The sequence below is a fragment of the Elephas maximus genome, chromosome 7 (genome assembly GCF_024166365.1).
Source record: "Elephas maximus indicus isolate mEleMax1 chromosome 7, mEleMax1 primary haplotype, whole genome shotgun sequence".
Taxonomy (NCBI): Eukaryota; Metazoa; Chordata; class Mammalia; order Proboscidea; family Elephantidae; genus Elephas; species Elephas maximus.
Window position 1 is genome coordinate 135,871,703 of NC_064825.1, and position 23,560 is coordinate 135,895,262.

Genomic DNA, 23,560 nt, shown 5'->3' on the forward strand with positions numbered 1-23,560 from the left:
CATGGGTATAGAGATAAAAGTGGCCGCGAGGCGGCAGCATAGACCACCGATCGGAGTCCTGAGGCTGGGGTTCTCCATAGCAACTTCCCGGGTCCGCCAGGCGAGCACCGCCGTGGTTCACAAGGGTGCTCAGGGAGCCAGATACTCCCCCAAGCCACACCTGGCTGTCTCCTGGGGCCATATCTGCACCCCACTGGCTGTCCCGTCACAGTAGACTTTCAACCGTCAGCTCCAAGCAGCAGGTCCCCAAACCTGGACTTTTTTTGAGGCCAGGACTGCCTCCAGGGAATGCTTAGAGCTCCCCACACCCAAAAAAAAAGAGCCAGCCATTAACATTTCGTTCAATCGGTGTTTCACAGGCTAAAGAGCTGTGCCCTGCTCAGCTGCTGGGATCCCACTGGTAGCCCCAAGTACCCACCAATGTGGGGTGTAGCTGCCAGTGTGGGGCACAGTGGACACCCCATGAGTTGGGGCTCAGTAAAGGGTTGGGGTCCCCACAGGGTAAGCAAGCGGTATGGCGGGTCCAATCCCTGCACCGCGCTCTGGGACCCTTGTGCTCTGGCCAGTGTGTGCCTTGAGACACACCCAGTGGGACACCCTGGGTCCACTGAGGAGCCCATGTGCGGCAGGGAAGTCTACATACCCCAACATTGTGTCATGGCCCTGCCTCAGGCTGAGGAACAGATGTTGGGGAGATAAGACATGCCCTATGCCCTGGGCAGACGGTGACGGGAGCCCAAGTGAAGGGAATCCTGAGAACAGGGTCCCACTGGAGAGGGAGACCCACGACATGAGACCTCGGCCTGGCACAGGAGCCTTGGCTTCACCTGCCTTAGCTATGGGAGTTTCAGGGGTCTCCCCCTCAGACTTGGGGGCCCACCCCAGTGCGCCTGGCTTCCTCCCACGGTTGTGCAGTGATGGGCTGTGGGTGAGAAGACAGGATGTGGCCGCAAGGCGGCAGCCCAGACCCAATGACCGCAGCCCAGAGGTAGTGGAGGCCAGGATCTGATTGTTGCTAAGTCTGGAGTCTGCCTGCGTCTAAGCCTGGGGTCGACCCACGGCCAAGTCTGGGGGTTCGCCCATAGCAAAAGCTATGGATTCGCCTGTGACAAAGGTTGAGATGGCTCGGCAGGTGGCTTTCAGCCTTTTGTGATCCATCCATAGGGCAGAGGGTCTGTCAGAAGTGCACCCCAACTCTGCAGGCTCTTGGGGTGTCAGAGTCAGTGTTTCCAGCCCCACAGCCCCAGGACTTGAGCCTTGCCAGCCTAATGCCACCCCTCCCTCCATGCCAACACCATAGACTAGGCAGCAAACTCTTAGGACTACACATCTTCAATGCCGAGGTGAACCCCAAGAGACGGGAGAGCCAAGAGTGGCCAGGAGGACTCAGCTGTCCTGAGGCTGTTGGTTGGCAATGCCCAGAGCTGATCACCAGAGTGCGCCCGTGAGTCACTAAGTGTGGCGGGGTGGGGGGGTGGTGTTCAGGATTCAGACCGCGGGTCATGGTGGTGGCGGGATTCTGGGGACCCAGCCAGCAACGGGGCTCTGCCCTTTGGAAGCCAGTGTGGCGCTCGGGCCATGAACCTATCAACCCACAGGGGTGGCCTGGCCCACTGACACCCCAGCCGCTTCCCTCACCCAACCCAAGTCCTAACCTCCCACCCACTCTCTGCATGGGAGCCCACGCAGCTTCTCCTTGTGGCCCGGGAGACCTCGCATGAGGTGAGGTGGCAACTGTGGGGCAGAGAACACTCTGCTCTCCACCCCACCAGCCCACTGGGACCCCCTGCCAGGTCCCACGTCCACAGGGTGCCGAGTCTGCCCTTCGGAGCCTGCAGTCTCAAGGGGCAGATGTTCTAGATGCCAGAGGGGCCATTTGGGGGCAATGCCAGGCTGGGTTGAGGGTGCCAAGGTGGGGGGAGGTGCGGAGGACAAGGTCTGGGTGAATTCCGGACGAGTCGGGTGAGGGGAACGAGGGCTGGAACGTCCGGTGGAGGTGGGACCAGAGCTGGGCCCCAAGGACATCACACCTGATTGGCCAGCTAGTCGGGGGCGGGGATTTGGGGCGGAGCTGGTTCAGTTAGAAAAAGCCCGGGCTAGGGCCGAAGAGCAGGGTGCGGGAGGGGGGAGGTGGGTGGGATGGGTGGGGGTAATGGGGAAACTGGGGAAGCGGGGGAGCCGAGGGGTAACCAGGGAAGCGTGGAGTACTCGGGGGCAACCAGGGGAAGATGTGGGCAGGAGGTCAGGGAAGTCTGTGGGCCAAGGATCACCTTGGAAGCCTGGAGTCTGGCAGGAAAGATGAAGAGGGGCTAGCTCAGGCAGCACTTGGCCAGCCCAGCGGCTGGAGCACATGTGGTCTCCAGGGTAACATCAGGGCTGGGAGTGCCAGGGCGCCTGAGCTAGGGTTAGACAGCAGAAGGGGGAGCCAGACATTCATCCCGGTCATTTTTGGTTACAGGACGTGGCGGCTGGTTGGACAAAGGGGAGCTGGTTGAGGGTCCAAGTCCGGGCCTGGGGTGTGGAGGTGGTGCCTGCCGGGCCAGCGGGCTCTTCTCTCTCTGGTCCTCGGTCCACTGGTCTTCTGGAAGAAGGAGGACGAGGGTGCCGAGGGCCGGCGAGAGGACGTGGCCAGCCTCCCGGTAGAGCAGCGGGCAAGGCCAGGTGGTAGCACAGGTGACATCTTCTCGGGGGGAGCCGAGAGGGGCAGGCTGGGGGGCTAGGTGGCCGCCCCAGGTGGAAAGGGTACTTTAGAGGGCAGGATGGGCTGCAGCCCCCAGGGAGGTGACAGGTGCCCTGGGGATGGCAGTGCAGCAAGAAGCAGGGATCCAGCAAGTGCGGGAGCAGGCGGGCCCGGGCTGGACAGTAGAAAGGGGACGAAGGGCACAGCGGGGTCCCCAGCCGTCACAGCATCTCACCCACTGCATTCACCCAAGTGGCAGGATCAGGAGTGGCTCTGTGGTGGGCAAGGCCTGCTCAGAGCATCTGAGGGCAGGAGAGCGAGACAGAGGGCGCAGTGCGCAGGGACACCTGCAAAATGGCACCACCGGGAGGGAGGGTCGCCTGGGTGCTGGGCTCCAGCACACCCGGCCAATGCTCTCCACGCGGCACTGCGGCCCAGGGGCTGGTGCGGGAAGGGCCCACAGTGTGCTTGGTGACACTGTATGCCTTAACCGCCCAGTCCCTGGGGCTGGCATGAAGACAGTGCAGTTCCAGGGGAGTCAAGGGCACGAGCGAGGCCAGGCTAGGTGAGGCGGGCGGGGCGGAGTGATTGTGAGCTCTCGGGGGAGGGGGCGTAGAGCATGGCAGGGCAGGAGCAGAGCTGGCGGGCACAGCGGGCACGGCCTGCGCGCCAGGGCCAAGGCGGGCCTTGGCAGGGACAGAGCAAGACCGGCCGCCGTGTGTAGACTGGAGACGAGGGTGAGTGAGCAACCCACCACTGCCGCCCCTGCCGGCCTCTGCCACCCACCCAGCATCCTCTCCTTTCTCCCCACAGCCAGGTCTCCAGCGGGTGGACACAACAGCCAGCCACCATGGAAGGCCAGGCCCCACGTCCGGCAGATGTGCTGAGAAGGACATGACATGGTCCGGTGTGACGACGAGTAAAGGAAGTATGGTCTGGCCTTCCTGGCAGGTGAGCATTCCACCAGGTGCCCTGTCCTCCCACGTCCCCATCCAGACCACCTTTCATCCCTCCACCAACCTTTTCTCTAGGACATTCTCGGCTGGCACCATGGGGCGTGCTGCAACACCAGGTTCCTTTACTTTCCGGAAGGAGTCAACACTCTACTGCTGCTCTCTGGACCCCAGAACCCTCAAAATGACAAGGTGGGGGGGACCGCCTGCCAGGTGTGGGCGTGGGCAGGAGTGGTCGGGGGGGCCAAGGGGCCGGTGGAGCCTCACCCCTGCCATCCCACAGAAATGGTGCTACCCAGCTCATGTCTGGGCCTGGAACCCGGGGACTTCAAGTCCGTCTAGCTCTGACTCGAGAATATGCTGCATTCGGGAACCAGTACTTCACACGGACTCAGGAACAGGCTCTGAAAGGTGACTTTGGGCACAGAGCCCTGGGGACCCACCCACCTCCCGCCCCTTGCCTGCCCTGGCCCCTCGCCCAACCTGCCATCTCTCTGATCTGCAGGTTAACAGGAAGGAACCCATCGACCACCACCATCGACCACCAGCATCAATGGGAGCAGCACCACACCGCCACCCCACCCACCAGCAACTCCATCTTCATGGCCACACCCTGCCGTGCTCAGGCGACCACCAGCCTCCGTCCTCCCGGCTGGCGCTCCTCCAGCCGGGATGACCCATCACCCCCCTCCTCCTTTTCCTTCTTTCTCTGCCTCTTCTCATTTCCCTTCTTTCTTCTCTTTCCTTGCGCAGGGGACTCAGCCTCCCTGACTCTGCTTCCCCAACCCCAAATCATTTGCACTAAGTCGTTTGCACTGGTCTGGAGTCCTGGACGCCGAGTCTCCTGTGCGTGTGTGAGGGCCACGCGTGTGTCGCCGTGGGCGCCCCCGGCCGCCTATCATTCATCTCAGGGGGCGCCTGGGCAGTGTGTCAGGGGTCCCGCCCTCCCCTCCCTAGTCTGGAAGCTCCACAAGATCAGGAGCAAATCCTATATGTTCCATTGTACTCGCTCGCTCGTGTCCCTCCCCATGAGTCGGGCTTCACCAGAAGCCCGGCTCTTCAATAAACACAGTTACAGCAGCACTCAGGGTCTCCATCCGTCTCTTTACCTGGGCGTGTCAGGGCTGGGGGCATGGGGGGGCATCTGAGAGGGGGTGGGGCAAGCGTGGGGACGCAGGGGGAGGGGAGGAGCATATGGTGCTGGGTGGTGGGGGGTTATGGGATAGGGAAAGGGCCTGTGGGGTGGGGCGAGACACATGGAACGGAGTGGGATAAGGGATTCAGGGGAGTTCTGGGATAGGGTGGGGCATATGGGAGGCGAGAGGGTTATGGCACAGGGACCGTTACAGGGTGAGGGGCCCATGAAGGCACATGGCATAGGGGAGGGGCCTGGGGGGGGATGGGGGCAATCGTGGAGAGCAGGCGCCTGAGTGGCCCATGGGGCTGGGGGGTGAGGATATCCTGGCAATGAAAGAGGGTCAGGCTCCATCAAAGCCCCTTTGAGCACTGTCCTGCTGCTCCAACGTGACCATCTGCAAAGACACCCCTTGGCCTCCCTGAGCCCCTGGACCCCCATACTAGCCCAGATCTGAAAGCCTGGCTCTGGGGTGAAGGCTGTGGCCCCAAAGCCCAATTTTGGGTAGAAGCTGTGACCCCAAAGCCCGGGTCTGGGGTAGAGGCTAAGGCCCCAAAGCCCAAATCTGGGGTGGTGCTGTGACCCCAAACCCTGGATCTGGGGTGGAAGCTGTGACCCTCAAATCCAGGTCTAGGGTGGAAGCTGTGGCCCCAAAGCCTGGGCCTGGGGTGGAAGCTATGAGACCCCAAGCCTGGGCCTGGGGTGGGGGCTGTGAAACTCCAAAACCTGGGTCTTGGGTGGAAGCTGTGACCCCAAAGCTCAGATCTGGGGTGGAGGCTGTGACTCCAAAGCTCAGATCTGGGGTGGAGGCTGTGACCCCAAAGCTCAGGCCTGGGGTGGAAGCTGTGAGACCCCAAAGCCTGGGTCTGGGATGGAAGCTGAGGCCCCAAAGCCCAGATCTGGATGGAGGCTGTGACCCCAAAGCCCGGGTCTGGGGTATAGGCCATGGCCCAAAGCCTGGGTCTGGGGTGGAGGTTGTGACCCCAAAGCCCGGATCTGGGGTAGAAGCTGTGACCCTGAAGCCCAGATCTGGGTGGAGGCTGTGACCCCAAAGCCTGGGTCTGGGGTATAGGCCACGGCCCAAAGCCGGGGTCTGGGTGGAAGCTGTGATCCCAAAGCCGGGGTCTGGGGTGGAGGCTGTGACCTCAAAGTCCAGGTCTGGGATGGAAGCTGAGGCCCCAAAGCCCAGATCTGGGTGGAGGCTGTGACTGGTTGTGGAATTGGCTCCCAGGAGTGGCTCCATTTTCAGATGCCTGGAGGGGCTGTTTGAGGGGCTGTGGGGCTGGAGGATTGGGGTCAGTGCTCAGCTGCTCTCTGGCCTTTCCCCTCTGTGCTGGGTGCACGGGGGACCACCCCCCATCAGGTGTTCAGGGGCCAGGTGGAGGAGGAGCATACAGGCAGGTGACATGCCGGTGTCACAGGGTGGCCGTGAAGGGGGACAATACACCAGGGAGGAGTGGGCGGGCACTGGATGAGGCCTGGCCAGGAAGGTGGTGTGGGAACAGACATCTCAGGGAGGTGTGGGGCTGGGGGGAGGAGGGCCGAGGGCTCTGTGGTTGGGGTCTGTGCTGGACTCCCAAGGCTCCATTGTGCCAGAGGCTAACCTTGGATTTCCTCCTGGGGTGCAAGTGTGGCCAGGCCAGGGATCCAGCCCTCGTGGCGCCCCTCTGCCCCAGGAGGCCTCCCCCCAGGCCCCCCAGCCCGTAGCCCCTGAGTGCATGGCATGCAGACCCTGGGGACTCAAGGGAACAGCTCCTGGAAATAGCTCTGTGTTCCTCAGCCCCTTTGGTTTCCCTTCCCACCCTTCCCCCACCCCCAAGCTCTGCACAGTCCGGAAGCTACCTCGCCCAACTGACGAAGACCAGATAGGAGCACTGTCAGAAATACTCGCACTGCTCTGAGAGACAGGCAGCGGGCCAGCACCCTCCCCCACCCTCCCTGTCTGTCCGCTGTCGGGGTCCCTTCTCCACGCGGCCTGGACTGCTCTGACTCCAGGACCCGCTCTGGCTCTGGGAGCGCTGCTGCTGCTGCCCCACGTGCTCACCCCCCCCAATGATGGAGCAGTTCCCCACCTGCTTGCCGGTCTCTGGACCTCTGGTTCCCCCTCCCAGGCCCTCTCCTGTCCCCTCTGTGCCCGACCGTGCAGCTGGTCTTGAGGCTGGGCCCAGGGACCACCAGGGCAAACCTACACCCCACTGGGCCAGCCGTTAGGTGAGGCTTTGCTGGAAGCCTCATGTAGGGTGCCCCTCGCCATCTCTTGGTGCATTTCAAAGGAGGGGCTGGCACCCCTCAAGAGCAACACCACATCCATGCCTTGGCTCCCAAGTGCGACGCACCTAAGTAGGGTCTGCAGAGAGTGGCTTGGACAAGCATTACAGTCAGAAGCCGGGTCTATAAACCGCCTTCATCATAAACATGCTCAGCTGGGGGCTTGCAACATAAAAGCCCCAGTTCCCAGGGTGAAGGTGGGTACGGTGGGCCTGGGCACCAAGGGCAGGTGGGAATGCTGGACGGGTCTGGTAGAGGGGGGCGGTGGAGACAGTATTCTGGAATCTTCTTTGCAGGAACGCAGAAGATGTGGTTCCCCTTCAAACAGAAGACAGAGCTGAAACCCTAGAGCTGGAAAGGGGCTTAGGAACTGGGGCCCTGGGAAATGGTGGGCCAGACTCACTGTCGCCATCCTCTGGGGCCGTTCCTGTGGGCACCCGGGGAGGGACACCCACCTGCAGCTCTGAACCCTCTGCCAGTTTCACTTCGAGGTTCAACCCAGGAGCCCCGAAATGCGTTTGCAAAGTGAGGAGGCTGGTCTGGCGTGAAATGGGGAAGGGGCTGCTCCCCATGGCCTCCTGGGGGAGAATGACCTCCACCTGGGGTCTGTGGTCTTGCCAGACCAGCCGCAGACGTGTCTACACATACGCGCACATGTGCACATAGACGCACACGTGTGCACACACACATGCACCCTAGGAATACACAGAGGTATGCTCAGGGGCAGTGTCCACACTGGGTGAGCCCATACTTTCTTTGCTTTTTGCAATGGAATGACTGTCCTACTGCTGGCCCCTGGAGCAGTCTGACCAGAGAGGACGTGAGCACCGGAGTACCTGAATACCTGGAGGGGGTGAGGCCCTGAGGCAGGAAACATCCTGCAGAAACCAAACTCAGAAGGAAGACCTGGGGGCACAAAGTCACAGGCCACTCTACAGACAGGTGCTGGGTCCAGTCCTAAAGCCCCGGAGCCTTCAGCCTCGCCCTGGGTGGGCACCTGAGCCACCTGACGCTGGGAAGAGAGGCTGCCCAGGCCCAGAGACAAAGCCCCATGCCTGGGCTTGGGAGCCGCCGGGCTGGAATGTGTTTACTTTCAGCCCAACCTGATTTCCTGCTTTTAAGAAAAGGGGCTTAGAGGGGCCTATGGGACAGGCTCCAGCGCCCCCACCGACCAGCAGGCTTTCCAAATACCCCTGCCCTGAGTGAAGTGTTTGGAAGCAAACAGGGGCTTGAATTTCACTCCCAAACCTGGCACCACGGGGTGGGGGTGGGTGGGAGGGCCAGCAGGGAAGGTGGAGGGAATGGGACATTCCAAACATGAGTGGGATGGCTGGAGGGGGCCCAGGCCTCCAGCCACCTCAGCCAGTGGGTGCCCGAGGCCTCCACACCTGGATGCCCTCACACACCCTGTTTCTGTGCGAAGCTGGGTGTGGGTAACCCCAACCTGGGGGCAGCCATCTGGCTGTGGGCCTGAGCACGTGTGTGTGTTTTTGCATACACGCGTGTATACATGTGTGTATATGTAGGTGTGAGGAGGTGTGTATGTGTGGGTGTGTCTGTATTTTATGCATGTGAGTGTGTACATGTGTGCGTTTGTGTGTGGGTGTGTATATTTGTGTATTCGTATGTGTGAATGTGTGTGTTTAAGGGTGTGGGTATGTGCACGTGTGTGTGCATCTGTGCATACACGTGTGTGCCTGTGTGTATGGGGCTCCAGTGCGTATCTGTGTGTCCCTTAGCATGTCTACACATGAGTCCCCGTGCAGCCTGGAGAGCCCAGCCACACTTGGAGCATGTGTGCCCCCGTCATGCGTGTGTCTGCCTGTGGGTCAATACTGGTGGGTTCCCGTGTGGGGTACGTTAGCTGGGTATGTCCGAGGCAGGGTGTGTGCCTGTTCAGCATGGTCCTGGCCGTGGGGGTCGGTGTCCCAGGAGGTGGCCGTTAGCACGGCTGTGCGCGTCTGTGTGCCTTTGTGTGGTTTCTTGTCTTGGCACAAATTTGATGACCAAGGCGCACGTTTTCAAAAGGGATTAGGGACAGCAGGGGGCGGGTGAAGGTGAGGAAGCGGAGATGAGGAAACAGGACACCAGCGCTGCAAAGGAAATGAAAGCTCTCCTATGGTGCTGACCACAGTCTGCCCTGGACTGGCCCAGAGGTGGTCATCTCCTCCATATAGTCTCCCTAGGAAGACAGATGGTTTCCTTCTCGCTCTGGGGGGGTGGTATGGAGCACTGCACCAGGGACCAGTGACCCATAAGCTAAGGGATGTGGTGGGGGGGGCGGAATGCTGAACCAGGACCAGGCCTGGGGCAAGGGGCCTTCCCCCTCCCCCTGCACCGTCACTCTGCTCTAGTCTCAGTGGGCCTGGCTGACTCCTGTTTTCAGGCCTCCATGTGTGTGTGTTACACCCGACGAGCTATGGAGAGCCTGGGGTACAGGCAGAGACTACGTGACTCCCACAAGGGGAGCGGAAGGTTCTGGAAGGAACAGCGATCGGCTTCAATCTCCCAAGGGCACCAGGACGCAGCCAGGCCTCCGCTGCACCTCCCCTCCTCCCGCCTCCTTCCTCGCCTCCACTCCCCCTCCTCCCCTCTCTTTCCTCTCTCTGGCCCCCCTTCTTCCCCACACCTCTCCCACTCGCTCCCAGGGACCCCACTGGCCCTTTTCCAGGGGGCGAGGAGCCAGCAGGGGCTTCCTGGAAGCCCACCTGCAGGCAGCTTGCTGGAAGGGGACTGCCTCTGGGGCTCCCACCCACCCCATTTCCTAGAAGCGGCCCCGTGGACACTGCCCCTGTCAGCGCCGTCCTGGCAAATAAAGCGGACACTGTGCTTCTTGTCCCCCAGGGCTTTGCGCTCCATCACCGAACACCTGGCCGGATCACTCGGGCGGCGTGTGCGTGCGTGGGAGCCGTGCAGGGCAGGCTGGGACTGTCCACAAACACTGGCCGCCTCCTGCCGCCCAGCGTCCGACAGTACCCTGTGGGGGCCTGGGAACCTTGGTGGGGCCACAGATAGGGCCAGCCGTAACACAGGGTGAGATCCTGTGGGAGAAGGCCCCGGAAGGCGCCACCAGGCTGAGGGCAGGGGGAACAGGCCTGGTATTGCGACACTTTGCAGAAACCAGAGCTTCTGCAGGGGCCAGCAGAGAAGGCCAGATTAGGGGCTCAACGGATTACGGGATGGAGAGCCAGACCCAAGAATTCACCCTGCCTGGGGCGGGGGAGACCACCCCGAGGGCTTTTTGATGTTTTTTTCCTGTGGTAAATAGATCTGTGAGGATGCACTCGCCGTTTCGACGTCTTTCCCATGCATATTTCAGTGACATGTTCACTGTCCTATTCAACCATCACCTTCAACCAAACCAGTCAACGTGGAGCCCACTCCAGCTCGGGGCCGCCCCACGTGCGCAGAGCAAAACTGCTCCTTAGGGTTTTCAAGGCTGTGGTCTTTCTGAAGCAGATCGCCAGGCAGCCCTTTCTTCTGAGGTGCCTCTGGGTGGGCTCAAACCATCAGCCTTTCTGTTAGCCAACCAGCACTTAAGCATCGTCACCCGCCACCCAGGACAAGTTCAGTGACATTCATTATGTTCATGTTGTTCCCAAATTGTACTGTCACCCTTGACAGAAGCACGATGTCCCCTAAGCACGGAGCCCCCTTTCCCCGCCCCTCCCTTTGGCCCCTGTGACCACTAATAAACTTGGGTCTCTGTGCACTTGCCTATTCTAGATGTTTCTCGTGAGTGGGGCTGTGCAGTGTTTGCGGCTGACTTCTCCGCTCAGCATTGTGTTCTCCAGACTTATCCACATTGTAGGACGGATGTGGCAGGACTCCATTTCTCTAGACCACCCCAAGGGTTTTGAAGGGGGGTGGCGGCCTTGGGGAGCCTTGACCACAGAGGGGCTGGAAAGTAGAAGGATGGCCCAGTGGGTGTGAGGGCACAGGTCTGGAGTCCCACATCTTGGGGTGGGCCTGCGGCTGGGTGGGCCCAGAGGCTGGGAGGAACACAGCCGTGCAGACTCTGAGAAGATCCGGTTTACTCAGGTGGAGCTGGGAGCACTCTGTCCGTGGGGGGCCCACGGGGCCAGAAAGCACACCCAGGCCAGCGCCCCCCCCCCATTGTCTGGCGGTGACGTCACCCTGTGTCAACATGCTGGGATGGCAGTTTATGGAGCGGGACCACATGGCAGGGCAGCCCAGCTGGCCCACCGCCTGCACCCCACCTCCACCGTACACTGCCCCACTGTCTGGGGGGCTGGGTGTGGGGGCGCCGAGGCGTGCTGGCGCCGCCCGCCCGAGTTCCCGGCACTGCCGCTGCCCCTCCTACGCCGCCCGCCAGGAAGTGTGGGGGGCCCGGCTCCCACCCACTGCCTCCTCCTTCTGGAAAGGAACAGGCCTGGAGACCCCAGGACACTGACTGTGACTTGGTGGGCACAGCGTTGTGTCTCTTGTGGGTCCCTGCACCCTAAGCCCATCTGCCCCTGAGGGCTCCGGAACAGGGGGCTTCTGTGCACCGCCCCCTGCAGGCCAGGAGCCTACCTTTCCCTGTATCCAAGCTCTGCCTGACCACTGTCCTGGCAATGGTGGCCCCATCCCTGTCCTCCAGTCCTGGTGACACCCTGGGAACATGGGCCAACCCCCCAGGAAGCTGGGCTGTGTGCCCCGGTAGCTGGGGCCCCCTGGATCTGCCTACACCTCCTCAAGGGGCTGGTTGCCCCTCAGCAGCTCACCCTGCAAGCCACAGTCCTGGTGAAATCATGGGGGCCCAGCCAGGGCACGAAGGGCCTGCAAGCGATAGTGGCTCAGGAGGGGCCTCCCCTCACCCGGGGCCCCAACCTCCACTCCCAGGGAGCCCTCAGCTGGACTGTGGCCTCCGGAAGGGCAGACCCTTCTCGATAGCCAGCAAAGCGTGAGCCCCCAGAGTTGGGGGGGAAGGGGCCAGCCTCACGCCCTCCCCTGGCCCAGCCCTAGTCCTTGCCACCACCACCCCCAAGCTGCCTGCTGGGGTGAGCTTCTATGTCTGCGCCAACCCAGGGCCCCTGCCCCTTCCAGAGAGGCTTCTGGGGCCCAGGTGGCGTGTTCAGCCCAGGGGTCCTGGGGACTGACTGTAGCTGCTGGGGCGGAAACGCCTTGGCATGCCCTGAAACGGTTGCTCTGAGCAGCCGTGGGGCCGAGGGCCGAGCGGGTGGGGGTGAGAACCAAGGGGCTGGCGGCTCTTTGCCCGAGTCCATCAGCCCTGTCACCAGTGAGCAATGTCCAGCTCTGGGAGGGTCGAGTGAGACAGAGGGGAGATGTGGGGGAAGGATGGGGGAGGAGGGGAGGGACCCCAGAGAAGGAGGCGAAGGAGGAGGAGGAGAGATAAGGAAGAGAAGCAAGGAGGTCAGGGAGGAAGGCAGAGAAAGGGGGGAGAGGGGCAAGGGGGTGTGGAGGGGACCAGGGCGGGGTCCCCCTCAGCTGCCCCCTCCACACTGCAGCGTCCTCTGCCTTTCTGTAGTGCCCCCTCCCTCCCCACAGCCCTTTTGGGATTTGCCCCCCATGACCAAGCTGTGGACCCCTTCCCTGCCACCTGCCCTCCTTTCCTTTGCCAGCCACCTCGGGTGGTCCCTGCCTGGGCAGTCCTCCCCTCCCCATAGGCCCCAGGCAGCCACGGGCTTGAGCTTCGGTCCTCACTGCCCCCGAATGAGGGTGAACGGCCTCACACTGGGACAAAGGGGCAGGGGGCATGTGTGCCAAGAGGGCCCCCCAGGGACTGTTTGCAGAAGCCCAAGATCAAGAGGGTAAGGAGCCAGCAGGGGGCTGAGGGGCAGCCACTAGGGTCAAGGCTGGCCACGGAATTTTGTTGCTGCCCCGAAGGCCCAGCCGTCCCTGGCTTTGCACGTCGTCGGAGAGGGGACATTGCACAACCAGCCCGCCCCAGACTCGGCGGCGCTATGGGATGAGGCTTATCTCACCACCCCTGCCTCTAGCCGCTCCCAAGATTCCTCCGGGCAGGAGGCCGAGAGAGGGTCTCAGGGGGTTAGCACCCACATCCGGGGTCCTGCCATTCTCAGCTTAATCCAGCCAGATTCCATGTGCCGTGTGATGTAGGCGGGCGCGGGCAACCACCCAAAGGGCCAAAGACCCAAGACAGACTCGTGGACAGATATGGGGGCCCAGACAACAGCAGGGGCGAATTTAGGCTTAGGGTTTACATTCTGTGTGTGTCCCAGGCAAGGGCCCACTGGCAGAGGGAGCCTGGCTGGAAAGGATGGATGCCCTCATGTGTTCCAGAGGAAATGGAATTTCAGACGTTCCAACCTGGCCTCTCTGCTGGGCCTCCACCCCTAGCCCAGCCCGACCCTGCCTGGAGTTCTTCTCCAGCCAGGGTCCCGGGGGTCAGGGTCCTGGGGGTCAGGCTGAGGAAGAGGTTGCATGTGCTGGCTGGTCAGGAGGGCCATATATCCCCCCTCCCATCCGTCACAGACCTATCACCTAGGAACACTGGCCTGGCTTCCTTGGCTCCTCAGGGGCTCCCCCTTGGCTTTGGGAAGGATGTGTGTGCACCCCTCTTTCTGCAGGCGCTCACCTCAACAGACACCGTGGCCACCTCAAGGTGGGAATGGGAAGCTCTGAGTCCACTCACTCTGTCCGTTGCCTGTCTAGATGCACCAAGGGAGCCCAGAGTGGCCCCTAGACCCCCACTGCCTGCTTCGATCTGAAGCACCCCCTTTCTGAGCTAGGCCTGTTGTCAGACAATTAAGGGGGGGATATTTGCACATCTGTCTGGCTTGTCCCCAGAGACCTGGGCTGGCTCCACGCAGTCCTGGCTTCTCCAATCTCCAATCCTATTGGCCTTTGTGGGTTACTCCCGCATTCCAGCAAGCCAGGGCTGCAGGAAAGGCTCCTTAGCTTTGCCTTACCGCCCCCACAGTGAGAGGGGGCGGCAGCCCACCCTCACGCTTCCACCCAGCGCCAAGGCCCTTCACTTTCAAAATGGCGGCAGGAAGGTCCTTGGGAGGCTAATGGTTTGTGCTCCGTGGTAACCAGAAGGTTGGCGGTTTGCACCCACCCAGCGGCACCGCAGGAGAAACAGACCTCAAGATCTGCTTCCGTAAAGATTACAGCGGTTCTGCCCGGTAACAAGGGAGCCTTGGTGGCGCAGTAGTTAAGCACACGGCTGCGGACTGAGGGATCTGTGGTTTAAACCCACCAGCTTCTCCTCAGGAGAAAGATGTGGCAGTCTGCTTCCTAAAGATTACAGCCTTAGAAACCCTATGGGGCAGTTCTACTCGTCCCCCAAGGTCGCTACGAGTCGGAGTCGACTCTACAGCACACAGCTCTAACACACAGGGTCTCCGAAGTCGTAAATCAACAGCAAAATGGTGGCAGGGCCTCCAGGGCCCGGGGACAGAGGAAGGGCGAGCTTGCATCTCAAGGTGAAGAGGGGTGACGTTTCTCTGAGGACCGGAGCCTCTGGCTCCCTGACAAGCTGGGCCGAGCCCCTGGCAGGGACGGGGAGGAGGCCGCAGATGCAGGAGGGTGTCCCTCACCAGGGGCCGCCTCGAGATAACAGGAAAGGCCTGAGGACGAGGGAAGGAGAGGTCTGGGTGGGTGGGGACCCAACTCCTCCGAGCCGCAGGCGCCCGCAGCCTGGCCGTTGGCGAAATCGTCTGCGCACGTCCGTGGAATCTAGCGACCCGATGGCCTTTGGGTGCGTGCTGTTTTCCTGGTTTTGTTGTTTCCTGCTCCTCGGCTCTCCACCCTTCTCCACCGAGCACATACCATACTTCTTCTCTCTTTTTTTTTTTTTTAACTTTAGCTTGTGTTTTCCACAACCCTCCGAAGGGCCAGACACCAGCGTCAGCCTGACCCAGCCCCACCTGTCCTCCGTGGGAAGGGTCACTCAGCCTGGTTCCCTTGTCCCCTGTCCTTGTTCCAGGCAGGGGGTGCCCAAGGAAGGGCAGAGCGGCCCCTGCCCACCTCGGGGTGGTCCGGGCAGCCCTGTGGAAGACTACAGAGCTGCAGGAGGCCAGCAGTGTGTGTTCCCAGCACCTGCCCTGAGACATGGTGCTGGCAGTGGCCCCTCGGGATCTCTGGGGACAGTGGGGTGAGACAGAGGCAGGTCTCAAACGCAGGGTGCTTTGGCCTTCAGCTGCCCAATTGGGGGCATGCTCTGACCGTGGGCCCCACCACCAGGACTGGGTGTCTGTGACCACATTGGACTCAGGAGGCCCTCCTTCAGGACAGAGGACTCGAGGGTAAAATCAGTTCCAAGAACTTACTCCCACGGCACCCCACTCAGCAGACGGGGAAACTGAGGCTAGGAGGGATTGAGTGGTGGTCCTAGGTTCCTGAAGCCAGGAAGGGATTTGAGCCCAGCTGTAGACCGATTACTCTAAGGTTCTGACCACCCTGTGACACTGTGTTTGTGCTGGGGGAATCACCCAAGGTTCCCAAGAGAGAATAGCCTCTTGCAGGAGAAGGCCCACCAGCAGAGAGAGAGTGCCCTGGAGTTAGACAGATGGGCCATGGGGCAGAACTTTCTGGAAGTTGAAGGGCTGAAGCTGCTCTGTCTTGATCCCACCTCTGCCTACCCCCCCCCCCAGCCTAGGTGGAGTGGGCAGCTTGCTCAGCTGAGGACGCCCCCTCCCTCTGCCCTCTGGGGCAAAGTCCCAGGTCACTGACTACCTAATCAGGCAGGCACAGCATGGCTAGCCTACCTGGGGGTCCGCGTGTGCTACGTGGGGAAAGTGTGCTGAGCTGGGGAGGGCTGTGAGCTCCGGGGACACTGCACCACTCAGTCACAGGGAGTGGGCAGAGGGCAGGGTGCAGACAGCAGGGTCAGCACGTGGACCGCCTGTGGGGCTCGGGAGGGGGAAGAAGGGAGAAGGGAGGGCGACCCCTTCCACCATCTCCTGGGAACCCTGAGCTCAGGTGGCCTGGGAAACATGGGGCTGGTTATCCATTCCAAGACAAGGTGCCTCACTGCCCTTCTTCGGGCCTGGTGCTCAGAGTGCCTGGCTGAAAGCTCCCAGAAGCCTGGGCCTCCAGCTCCCGGGAGAGGCCTTGGCGAGGGCACTTGGAAACCTTGCCCAATGAGGGTCCTGTACCACCTGTCACTGCAAAACAAACTGCAGTGGAGGCGGGGGCCTCTGCTCCCAGAGCCCAGGGTGGGCAGAGGGAGAGGCTGGAGCTCACATGGGGTAGGGAGGAAGTGGGGCTGGGCAGCTCCCCACCCGCACCCCGCCCAAGCAGCCCTGACAGCAGGAGGGAGTTGGGAACAAGTCAAAGCCATCTAGGACCTGCAGGTTTACATGACTTCTGTCCTGTTCTGGTGCCAAGGGGCTGTGGGGGGCGGTGCCTAGCAGCTAGAGCCATGGGGGCAAGGAAGACCCCAGGAACAGGGCCATCAGGGCATTGCAGCAAAGGTGTTTTTTGTTCAATGATGTTTTTAGGAAAAACAGCCTAGAACTTGGAGAGGCCTGCAGCTGTCCACACTCCTGGTCCCTGCACAGCACCTGGCTGGGGTGGGCCTGGGGGCTCCTGGCAGCACATGCCGTCTGGGCTCTGCTCCTATTCTTGCTGTGGGCCCAGCGAGGCATTGACCCTACACTGTTGCCCTGGCCACTGCTCACATGTGGGATGGGGCTGTCCCTGGCCAGCCAGCCCCAGGCCCTCCTGCATGGCATGTGCTTCTGGCCTTGGCACCTCTGCCCCTGCTGGGCCCAGGCCCTCTCTTCTCCCCCACCTACAGGAAGCCCTCTGTGGACACTTGGTTTCCCAGAGCCCAGTAGGGCTGCTCTGGCTGGGCAGTCAGAAGGGGCTTGGAGGACTCTGTCCTCTGCCGGGGGGCCCTTCTCCACTCTCCCCCTCTGCCCACAGTGAGGGTCCCCAGCTCCAGAAGCCCCTTTCCCCTGCCTGCATGCAGGGAGAGTCCGAAGTGCCCTTGCCTCACAGCCTTGCAAGCAGTGGTCGAATGGCGGGGCCCCACGGGGGAGCAGGCTCCATGGCCCCTGCCCCAGATGGCCGTGGGACCTGACCCCTGCCACGCGCCTGGGCCCTTGCACCCGTCTCGTAGCACGTGGTCCACCTCATGACTTCCACCCACAGCCAGGTGCTGGTCAGGAGACCGACTGGAATCTGAGAGGGGCCTGGGGCTGCTGACTGCCCTCCCACCCCCAGCCCCACACGGCTGGAGCCAGTTCCAAATCCCGCCTCAAGCTCTCCCCACCAGGCTCTCAGCCCTTCCGTGTTCTGAGAAGAGGCTTGTTTGCCCACAGTCTGTCACGTCTGTCAGGGTGTTGTGACAGGGGGCTGGGGTCCAGCCGAACCACCATGCGGAGGTGCGGAGAACCCCCACCAGTGCCTGCCCGGGACACTTCTGTCAAGCCCACTTCTGCCCACCACAGACCCTGGGGAGATGGATGTTGTCCAGGGGTCCTCCTTGTCCATGTGGGGTCCCAGCCAGGCGGCTGCCCCAGGCCAGGGGTTGGGGAGGGGAGGGGGAGGTGCTGTCTTGCGGCCAACCCCAGCTTCCTGTTTGGCAGCCATCTGGCCTTAAGACCGGCAGGTCCGGGACTTCAAAGGCGGGAATTGTATCGAATTAAGTATAAATGAATCGGCCGCATGTGGCTTGCATTGCCCCCAAATTATCCTGCTCAGGCTCCATGGGGCAGGCAGCAGGGAAGAGCCTGGGCTGGGGAGCTGGGAACCCTGGGGAGGCCAGGTTGGGGTGTGAAGAAGCCCTTCCAGGGGAGCCCCACGCTTGCCTCCAAAATGAGTGGCGCTGTGGCCAAGCTGCCATGCCCCTGCCCTGTGCTGAAGCCCAACCAGCCTTGGCGTGTGCCCAGGGGGGTGCTGCTGACCGAGGCCAGGAGCCCTGGCCCTCTAGACCCTCTGGAGCTCTAAGGTGCCCCTCCTGGGTGGTCTTGCCACCAGGAGAGTGCTTTCGCACTCCCCGGGGAAAGAGCAGGTTGCCTTGAGGAGAAGGAGGGGTGAAGGCAGCCACAGGGCCGCAGAGCTGCCGTGCTGACCCTTTCTGCCCCTCTCCTCAGCCCCGAGGTGCCAGGAGCTGTTACATGTGAAAAGGCAAGGGTATTGCCTCATTTTCCAGGACAGATTAGAAGGTTCCAGAAGGGAGTGAGACAGCTGGATGGAGGGGAGCAGGAGGCTGGGGGGAGGGGGGGCAGTGAGGCAAGTGGGGACCGTAGGAAAGGCGCACAGAAGCCAATGACCCAGGGTCGATGTCTGCACACAGCCTCTCTCATCTGCAAAGTTAGCTCAGCAAATGCCAGGAGCCAAGGGTCGGGGGACACGCTATGGGGCGGGCCACCCCACAGCCCCCTGCTGGCCTCTGCTAACCCTGCTCTCCCCCTTCCAGGGCCAGTTCACGAGGTGCCCCTTTGGGACCCAAAGTTCCAGGAAGCCTGTGTCCACAGCCCACCCTGGGGCACCTTTGACCCACTCCCCCGCCCTGGGACTGTTAGTCTTCCTGGGGGCTCCTGGGGCCTGTGTGAGCCCTCCTTCCCCCATCTCTGTTCCTATGACTCTGGAAATGGACTTGGACCTGGGGAGGGGGGAGCGGCTGGGTGGGCAGGGGTGGGAGGCAGCTGTAATCTCATTATCTCCGAGGCCTATGGTTCTGCCTGCTTGCGCTGGGCAGGGGAAAGCCAGGCTGCAGGGCCTGACTTCATTACCTCAAGTTGGCCGGCTAGGGGGTGGCTCTGGGACCCCAGGAGAGAACAGGGAGGGAGTATTAACGCCGGAAGGGGCCAACCCTCCCAGGCCAGGCGGTGGGGGGAGGAAGGACCCCCCCGTGACCCTCCTAGCAGCTGCTCCTGGCTTATTGGGGCTCACTCCCCTTGGTGTGAATATCCACGGTAATAAATCTGGAGAGCTTAGCCCAGGGGGGCCACAGACCTGTCAGACGACTCCAAGCTGCAGGGACAGCTGCTGCCCAAAGGGTTCTCCCCGCCCACCCACCCTGGCCCCCCACCCTGGGCTCCTGGCCTTGTGGGGGACTCTTGACCCCAGGAGGGGAAGGCAGACAGCAGCATAGATGGTACCGGTCAACACAAGTGCTGGTCATTGGGCTGCAGAGACCCCACCCCCCAACAAGCTCACTCCATTCTCCTGGACCCCGTTTGCAGAGAGGGGCCGGAGGCCTGGGGGGCATTTGTCTGAGTTCACCCTACAAGCTGCTGTGGCTGCAGGGCTAGGATGCATCCCCCCTACCGTCCCACTCCAGTGCGGGGGTGGGGGGTTCAAGGCCGTGGATTCGAAGCTGGGAGTGGGGGCAGACTGACAAATGGGGACAGCTGCCCACCCTCGACCCCTCCTGGACAAAGCTCCCCCTTCCTGAGCTGGAAGTGGGCCACCTATCAGTCACATCCCCCACCAGCGCCCACCACCCATACCCCTCCACCTAATCCCTTGCCAGCCTCTCCCGCTGAAGCCAAGCCTGGACACATTTCCCACATTCTCAGGCCCCCATGCTTCCTCCTCAGATTCCTGGCACCCCCGCCTACCCGCCTGGGAAAGGCTGCCCCCCACTTGTGCTCTGTGCCGGGGCCTCGCTGGGCCGGCCAGAGGGGAGCAGCTGTGAGGCCGGGGTGCCAGCAACAAGAGCCCCGATTACAGGCCGTCATGGGAAAACAGGAGGGAACACTACCCAGAGGCCTCCTGCGTCCTCCTGGACTGGGCCCTGGGGTCTTGGTGGGCTGGCAGGGGCACAGATGGGACTGCTCACAGGGACCACGTGTGCCCTGCAGCTGAGGCCTGGGCCAGACACGTGCGACTGCAGGGCCGGCTACCTGGCTCTCACACAGATACCAGCACATCTGGCAGGAAGACATTGACAAGGGCCAGCCCAGCCCCATGAGCCTCCCTGCCAGCAGACACACCCAATGTGTGGCAGGGACAGTGCCTAAGATGTCTACTGACAGGCTGGTGGCTTCTATGGGCCCCGATCGCCCCTGGAAAGGACGAGGGTCGGCTGGTGGCATAGTGACGACTCTGGGGCAGGCCAGGGGCCAGGGGTGGCCTTGGCCAGGCGCACACAGAGGATGGGAGGCACTGGCTCTGATCCCCATTCTCCATGTCCATCTTGGGTTGTCCAGGAGGCCCGGAGGAGAGGCCGTCCCCCACGACGCTGGGTGTGGGGTCAGTGGCTGTAGCCCCTTGCACTGTTAGTAATGCCCAGTCTGCTCCCAGACCCAGCCCAGGGCCCCTTCTCTGGGACACTCCTGTTGCCCGGGGTCTCAGTGCTCAATCAAGAAGCCCACACTCTACGTCTGGATGGTGACACCCTGGGCACTCAGGGGACAGTGCCATCGCTGCACTGACAGTGTCACTTATTGTGGGGTCTTCAGTCTACAGTGAGCAGCTCTTTCCTGCCTGTGGCTTGCAGGCCCCCTCCTGCAGCCTTGACCCTTGGCCACCCCCAGAGCGAGCTGGCCTGTCCTGCTTGTCCAGCCACCCTCCAGCCCCACCCCACAACACAGGCTCCCATCGGCTGACCACATCAGCCCACTTTGGCTCCTCCTCCCCGCAACTCCCAGAGGCTCCTCCTGTATCCGCTGTCTTTCCTCATTCCCATCTATTTTCATAATAGGAATCAGGATTCTCTCCCCTGCTCGCTGGGACAGGACCCCAGGGCAATTGTCCCAAAGTGGCCCACTGAGCGGCCTTCTCCCTGGGTCTGGCCCTTTCCAGCCCTGCCAGAGACCCCACCACCCCCAAGCCACACCTCAGGCCCAGGAGCCATTTGACCTTGCCAACCCTGAGCACTCTCCTATCCCTCTGTCCCCTGCCTACCCTGGTCATTCGTCCATCTCTCCAGCAACACCCGCCTCCCACCGCTCTCCTGGAGGCTACATTTGGGGGCGTCCACCCCGTCCTGCCAAGGCTCCTGGAATCTGCATGGGGGGGGCTTTCACACCTGGTGCACCCCATGGCCCACAGGCAGCTGAGCGGGCCTGGCCTCTGCCTAGGAACAGGGTGGGCCAAGGAGTGAGGGGTCAGGGTGGGGAAGTAGGGTCATGCCTCCTGGGTAGTCGGGGCTGGCAGGCAGGTGAGGGGACCCAGGGAGGTGAGGAGGCACTGGAACCCCCTGCTCTGGAAGAGCCTGGCACCCAGACCCAGGACGTGCTGCTGGGGCCTGGCCAGAGGGGTGTCCCTTGCTGCCCTTGTCTCAGCCGCAGACGCTGCCCAGCACACGGGACCCAGTCTCTGCCAGTGTGGACACCAGTGACCCCCTTCTACAGCACCTTGAACTTGTCAAACCCCAATGACCCTCGCCCTTCCGGTAGACAGGATGGGAGTTGCAGCTCCTTTTTAGGGAGGAAGCGCAGAAAGGCTGACCATCTCCCCACGGTCTCAGGCAAAGCTCAGGGCAGCCTAGATGGCAGCCGGATGACCCCGTGGGGCTGGTGCAGCTGGAGCCCGCTGTGTGCGTGGTGTGGGTCCTGTGGTCAGGCAGAGCAACTCGGCAGCAGACCCTCCACCTTCTAGCCTCTGGTTGTCATTAGCGGCTTGGGCGGCCGGTCCTGCACCGGGCGAGGACACTGGGCGAGGACATTGGGCACCTGGAGCTCATTATTTTTGAGTGGTCCAGGCTGAGCATGTGCCAGACTGCAGGGGATCCAGAGAGCATCACCCCCGAGGCTCAAGAACCCCGAGCCTCCCACCCCTTCCCCCATGCCAGCTCTGTGGGGGCTTCAGCGACTTGTAGAGGCTGACCTGGCCCCCTGCCCTTGAACCAGTAAGGGGTGTCTGTAGGGGGATAAGCCCCAGCAGAAGATGAACCAGAAGGAGGGGGAAAAACCTGGAGTTTGGGGCTCAGGAGGGAAGAGATGTCAGACCTCGGCCCTTCCCTATCACCTGGGAGTCCTCTGGGTCCTTCTGGAAGGTAACCTGGGCATTTGCAGTCAAGGACCCCATCAAAGCCCCATCTCTGACAGATTGGGCAGAGGGTTGGAGGTCTCTCATGGGCCTGCCCCCCACAGGCCTCCAGAAAGCCCCAGCAGAGGATGGAGGCAGAAGGCACAGAAGGGAGCATAGACCAGAAATCAAGGCTACCGGACGCCATGTCCCCAGCTTCCGAGATCCCAGCTCCAGCCACACTACTTATCCTCACGGAAGTGGGGCACTCTGGAGGCCCCAGACCTCCCACTGAGGTGCATCCCAGCAATATCCTGGCTGTAGGGCCAGACGTTGCCCTCAGCCTCTGAAGACTCGCTGGGACATCCACCCTGAGGGTACCATGCACCCTTGGGTTTCCCCCGAAGCGTGGAGGGGGAACCCGCTCCGCGGTCCGAGGGATGACCAGAGTGCAAGATGGCTATGGGGCGAGAGGGGCAGGGCCAGGGTGCGGGCGGGGCTGCGGGCAGGAGGGGCGGGGCAGCATCCTGGAGCTGACCGGAGCTGATGGGTGCTCCTCTTGCCCTGGCGTCATCACTGCCGTGTCTGCCCCACGGAGCAAATATACAGTAAATGAGGTACAAATTAACACGGCCAAGGGAACAGGCAATTCTGCCCTTTCTTCTTAATCCCTTTGGCTTAGGGTTTCCGGGCCTGGACAGCCCGACCGAGGGGAAGGCTGCCCAAGGGCACATGGGCATCCGTCCGGGGACATTCAGGCAATGGCCAATCCCCGGCCGCCCTGACACGCGCCCTGACCGACCGTCTTTTCCCAGCCCGCGGCTGGGGGAACAGCCACTCGGTCCCCAGGTCTGGGCGAGAGGGTCCAGTAGGAGCCATGAGGGGGCCATGCGTCCATGGCCCTGGGGAAGCAAGAGGCAAGGCAAAGACCCAAGACACCTTTCTGCCCCGTCCCGGCCCCCAGCACCACCCTGGGACCACACTGGCCGGGGTCCAGCACAGCCGCCTTCCCACCTTTTCAGCTCGGCCATCCGGCTCTAGACAGGTCAGTTTCAGGACACCCAGCCAGAGGTCTGGGGGTTGAGGTGAGCAAAGAGGGCATCCTAGAAGAGCCCATGAGTCCAGCCTGAGGCACAGGAGGGCCAGGTGAGGCCCCGGTGAGTGTCCCCTCCTTGGCCACTGCTTCCAGGAAGACCTGCTCTGACACCAGCCCTTGGGTTCTGAGAGCCCCTCCAAGTCTCCGACAGGAGGACCCCCACCAGAAGTGCCCCCCAGCCCCATCTAATTCCAGCTGCTTCCTCCATCCTGGTGGCCCAGGAGATGGGGAGTAAACCCTGTCCCCCAGGAGGCTCCCCAAGCCTTAGGAAGGTGCAGCCCTCATCAGGTAGACCCCTCTGCTACAGCCCTTGCTGTGGATGTCCTGCCATAGGCTACCTGGTCTTTGAGTTAAGGAGGCTTCTCCAGGAGGGAGCTCTGGGTGCCAATCCCCCAATTCCAGCTGCAGCCCCACCAGGCTGGGAGCTTTGACTTGAGTGGATTAATCGTTTAGGGGATCGAAGTCTATAACAAGTCCCGGCCATGGAGCTGGTCACTGTCCATCCTACCCACGCTACTGGCTCCTGACCTGACAATAGGCCCCACATCTGTGGGGTACTTTCTCCCAACCCT

General features: G+C 62.1%; 1 protein-coding gene across 1 annotated transcript; it reads left to right on the forward strand.

The window, feature by feature from the left end:
* Positions 1-3,251: 3,251 nt before the first annotated feature.
* On the forward strand, positions 3,252-4,781 carry LOC126080701 (uncharacterized). Its single transcript, XM_049891880.1, has 5 exons — positions 3,252-3,417; positions 3,494-3,631; positions 3,712-3,825; positions 3,917-4,044; positions 4,139-4,781. The coding sequence occupies exons 2-5, from the start codon at positions 3,575-3,577 to the stop codon at positions 4,779-4,781; spliced, it is 942 nt and encodes a 313-aa protein (XP_049747837.1). The 5' UTR covers positions 3,252-3,417; positions 3,494-3,574.
* The last annotated feature ends 18,779 nt before the right edge of the window (positions 4,782-23,560 follow it).